Source organism: Macadamia integrifolia, chromosome 5 (assembly GCF_013358625.1).
Source record: "Macadamia integrifolia cultivar HAES 741 chromosome 5, SCU_Mint_v3, whole genome shotgun sequence".
NCBI lineage: Eukaryota > Viridiplantae > Streptophyta > Magnoliopsida > Proteales > Proteaceae > Macadamia > Macadamia integrifolia.
The window spans coordinates 38,377,441-38,381,553 of NC_056561.1; the positions used below are offsets into that span (position 1 = coordinate 38,377,441).

General features: G+C 36.7%; 1 protein-coding gene across 3 annotated transcripts; it reads left to right on the forward strand.

Annotated features, from left to right (window-relative positions):
• The first annotated feature begins 221 nt into the window (after nt 1-221).
• Nucleotides 222-3,467, forward strand: LOC122079183 (WAT1-related protein At4g30420-like). Of its 3 annotated transcripts, XM_042645442.1 has the most exons (7): nt 243-1,520; nt 1,603-1,671; nt 1,797-1,913; nt 2,015-2,246; nt 2,353-2,511; nt 2,903-3,054; nt 3,178-3,467. In XM_042645442.1, exons 1-7 carry the CDS (start codon nt 1,240-1,242, stop codon nt 3,353-3,355), a joined length of 1,188 nt encoding a protein of 395 aa, XP_042501376.1. In that variant the 5' UTR covers nt 243-1,239; the 3' UTR covers nt 3,356-3,467. The 3 variants fall into 3 exon arrangements, with proteins under 3 accessions (XP_042501378.1, XP_042501377.1, XP_042501376.1); XM_042645444.1 differs by lacking the exon at nt 2,353-2,511 and having other exon boundaries at nt 222-1,520; nt 2,015-2,057; XM_042645443.1 differs by lacking the exon at nt 2,353-2,511 and having other exon boundaries at nt 231-1,520.
• Nucleotides 3,468-4,113: the final 646 nt, after the last annotated feature.

Here is a 4,113-nt window from a genome sequence, read left to right on the forward strand (position 1 = left end):
TTATTTGATAAAAAAAAATAGTAGCATCTAGGTGATGTAATTTGGGAAGAAGGGTAGGGGAGCAATGACCGAGTCTCCAATGCCAAAGATCAAACTTGAGAGACGTGGTTGCAAAGGCTATAGGAGGAGAAGACTCCAAGTAGTAAAGACCACCATGTCTTTTACCCATCGCAAAAATCGTCTTCATCTATTGGCCTTGAAAAAGAAAAGAGTCATGAAGGAAAAAAATTAGACAATTACTTTGAGCAGTGAGTTTACTCTCAGATAATAGATTAAATTAGACAAGTTTCATTGAGGACTTGGACAATCCCATCATCTCTCAAAGGTTTTTTTTTTGGATGAATATCTCTCAAAGTATTAGGTAGCCTCATTGTTGACATCCTTTTTGGGCTGAAAACATGAAGGGAAACAAGCAATCTCCAACCACTGCCCATGTGTCTCTAAAAGTCTAAGCCCTTCATGACTTCCGTCTCTCTCGTCGCCATTAATTGTTTTCTCAATAGACAGACCCAATTTCTTTTGACCTTTTCAATTTATATGTATGAGCTCTGACGTGTTGGGGAGAGAGAGAGAAGAAGAAGAAGAAAAATGGAGTGAGAGCGCTGGTACGAGAAGAAGGGGATATGGTGGAGAGAGAGCGAGAGGGAGAGAGTTTGGGAAAGAAAGAAAATGAATGAGAGAGAAGTAGTTAGTCCGGACTCTGGGATATGGAAAGAAAATGGAGAGAGAGAGAGAGAGAACTTGAAAAAGATTATTTCTGAAGGGTATTTTTGTCGAAGGAAGAATTTATCAAAAAATAAAATGCGGAAATATATAATATGATTTCATATATTTATGTTTTTTAGAGTTTCTAATTTGTAATGATTTGAATGAGGAGATCCATCAGACTACGTACTTTGCCAACTTGAATTCAACACGAACCTTGGAAAGACCAAGTGGCAAAGCTCAAATTTGGTTATAATCTACCAAATTTAACCACTGATGTATAATACAGATTCCACAATTCAGAATGGATAGAATCCTTTTTTCGGTAGACCACTTACGATGAATCCACAGCCTTCTAATCCAAACCTGATGGAACACTTTACTTCATTTATGATGAATCCAACTTAGTAAGATAACAACGTGTGGCCTAATAGGTAAAGGATTTTTGTGAACCAGAGTAGCCATCACCTACTTACAATAATTGATGAAGAAAAGACAAGGTGTTGTGTCAGGCTCAGCCTTTTTTTTTTTTTAATGACTAAAAATAAAAAGAACATAAATGTTTTTGCCAAGTTCAGTAGCTCACCATATCAAGCTTTCAAGTTACAAATTAATCTCTGCAAGAAGGAGGCCATGGGTTGTTTGGAGGAATATGGGCCTTTCATGGCTATGTTGACCTTGCAATTCACCTCTGCAGGTATTGCTCTATCAACACAAGTTGCTCTTGAACATGGAATGAGTACCAGAGTCTTTGTGGTTTACAAGCTAGCCATTGCAACTCTAGTAATTGCACCCATAGCTTATTTCCTTGGAAGGTAATTAACTTAAACAGAACCCACCAATCTCTCTCTCTCTCTCTCTCTCTCTCTCTCTCTCTCATGGTTTCATGTTATACAGGAAAAGGGAAAACAGGACAGCCATAGGAGCAAAGGTCTTCTGTATGATTTTTAGAGCTTCACTTATTGGGTATATTTGCTCTGTTTATAAGGGAGTATATATATTGTCTTTGTTGATCCTTCATTTCCTCCTGTATCTATATATGTTCCAATTTTTATACAATTATCTTATATTTAATGGTGTTTTTCTTTCAGGGTAACAGCATTCCAAAATTTATATTTTGAAGGCATACATTTGGCATCTTCTTCTGTGGCCACAGCGATGATTAACCTTGTCCCTGCAACTACTTTCATTGTCAGCGCTTCTCTTGGGTAACTATTCAAACACTTGTGAACTGAAAAATTTAATCTCCTCTTGGCATTCTAAGTACCTAAGACTTATGAGCTGATTAGAACTTCTCCAAACTCATCAGATGGGAGAGAGTAGATATAAGAAGTGGAAGAAGCTTGGCTAAGGTAATTGGGACCTTCCTGTGTGTGAGTGGAGCAATTTCAATGTCTCTATTGAAGGGTCCAAAACTATTGACTACCAAATTTCCAAGTGAATCATCATCAGTTTCTCTCTTTGGTAACAATAACTGGTTGATAGGTTGCCTCCTTATCATGGGGAGCATCTGTTGTTGGTCATTTTATATTATTTTTCAGGTATTATTCATCTTTTGAATTAAGTTACTCCATATATAGTCTTCAACCAAATAATTAGAAATTAAGAAGATAACTGATCATCTGTCTCTTCTGACTTGGCTAACAGGTTCCCATGTCAAAGCACTATCCTGATCCTGTTTCTTTATCTGCTTGGATGTGTTTCCTGGGTACTTTACAGTCAGCTATTCTGACATTCTTTTTAGAATCTGACCCAACTGCCTGGAATCTCAAATCCAACATTGAATTTTTCTGTGTTCTTTATACGGTTAAGTACCAAAGCATACAACTGAAACTGTTTTATTTTACATTTTGTTAGAGAGAGGGATTGATATGTTGCCCATTTATATTAGCATCATCTTTTATGATGAGTCAATAGAACGAAACAGTATAATTAATGAGGAAAGAGAAAGAATTGCATATTTAATGAGGAGATGGATAGTCTAGGAAAGGATTCACACTATTTCACACTGACTCTCTCTCTCTCTCTCTCCGTCCCTCTCTCTCTCGCTTATATACTCCTCTAGCATAATGAACAATGGGACCACACTGACTCTTTCTCTCTCTCCTATATTGGCATCCTGGGAAACCCTCCTCCCATCTCTGGTTATATATATATATCAACATAAAGTGCTCATAGTTATTTCCAAAATATACAGGGGATTGCAGGACCTGCACTATCATATTTTGTCTTATCTTGGTGCATTTCCAAGAAGGGACCACTCTTCTCAGCAACATTCAGTCCTTTGTGCACTGTGATTGTGGATGTTTCTGCTTGTCTATTTCTTCATGAGAAGCTCTATACAGGGAGGTAAGATATTTTGATTTGGTTTGAAATTTCTTTGTTAATTTTTTCCTGTTGAGGTTTTCTTTATAGTTTTTTAAGTATTAGTAGTGACTCGTAAATCTTACCTGTTGCTTCCTTACATTTCAGTTTGCTAGGTGCATTGGCTGTTGTGGCAGGGTTATTTGCTGTACTTTGGGGTAAAGCCAAAGATGTAATAGACACAGAGAAAGAAGGGAAGATGATAAATGAATCTTGGGAGAGTTGTAAAATTGATCTGCAAGAACCCTTCCTAACTGAAAAATCTCATGATGTTCATGGGAGATGAAATTTGTGTTTTGGAGAAGAAAGAGATGAAACAATGACTAATCAAAGTGTTGATGAAAAGAAGGCTACATTTTGTGCCATCAAAACCAATTTGGTGTATTATCTTTATTGGAAAATCTTCTAGATGTCTCAAAAAACTGTGAAATTACTTTCAAACTTTAACCCTACTTTATCTCCTTGGATGCATAATGTATGCTAGTGTCTCCCAGTGTCGATCTTTCTCCCACCTGTTGATAAAGCTCTTTTTGACATCTATACATGCTTGTAGAAGGAGAGAGATAGACACAGAGGCACTAGTGTATGTTATGCAGCCTATCAACGTTATATATGGATTTTAGGGGAGATGTTAGACCCTAATTTGGTTGAAACCTATAAAGGCTTGAAACATATTTTGTAAAGCTCAAGGGGAAACGAATACAAAGTCCCATTTTTTAGGGGGGAGGGGGCAGTATTATCCTACTTTTGATGTCTGTCAACAATAGATTTTATATGTATATATATATATATATATTTTTTTTTTATTTTGGGGTGTGGATTTCCAAAAATTGGATTTCAGACTATCAAATTATATACTCAAATTTTTTTTTCTTGGGTGAGTGAAAATTATATTAAAACAAACAAAAAACAGATACAATAGACAAACCCTAAACCGGATAATAAGGAAGGGCAAGGGACCCATCAGAAGCCAACCCAACAGGCGAGGGACTTAACAAGCCAACCCTAAGAAAAGAACATGCCAGGAAACTAAAATAGAGGGGG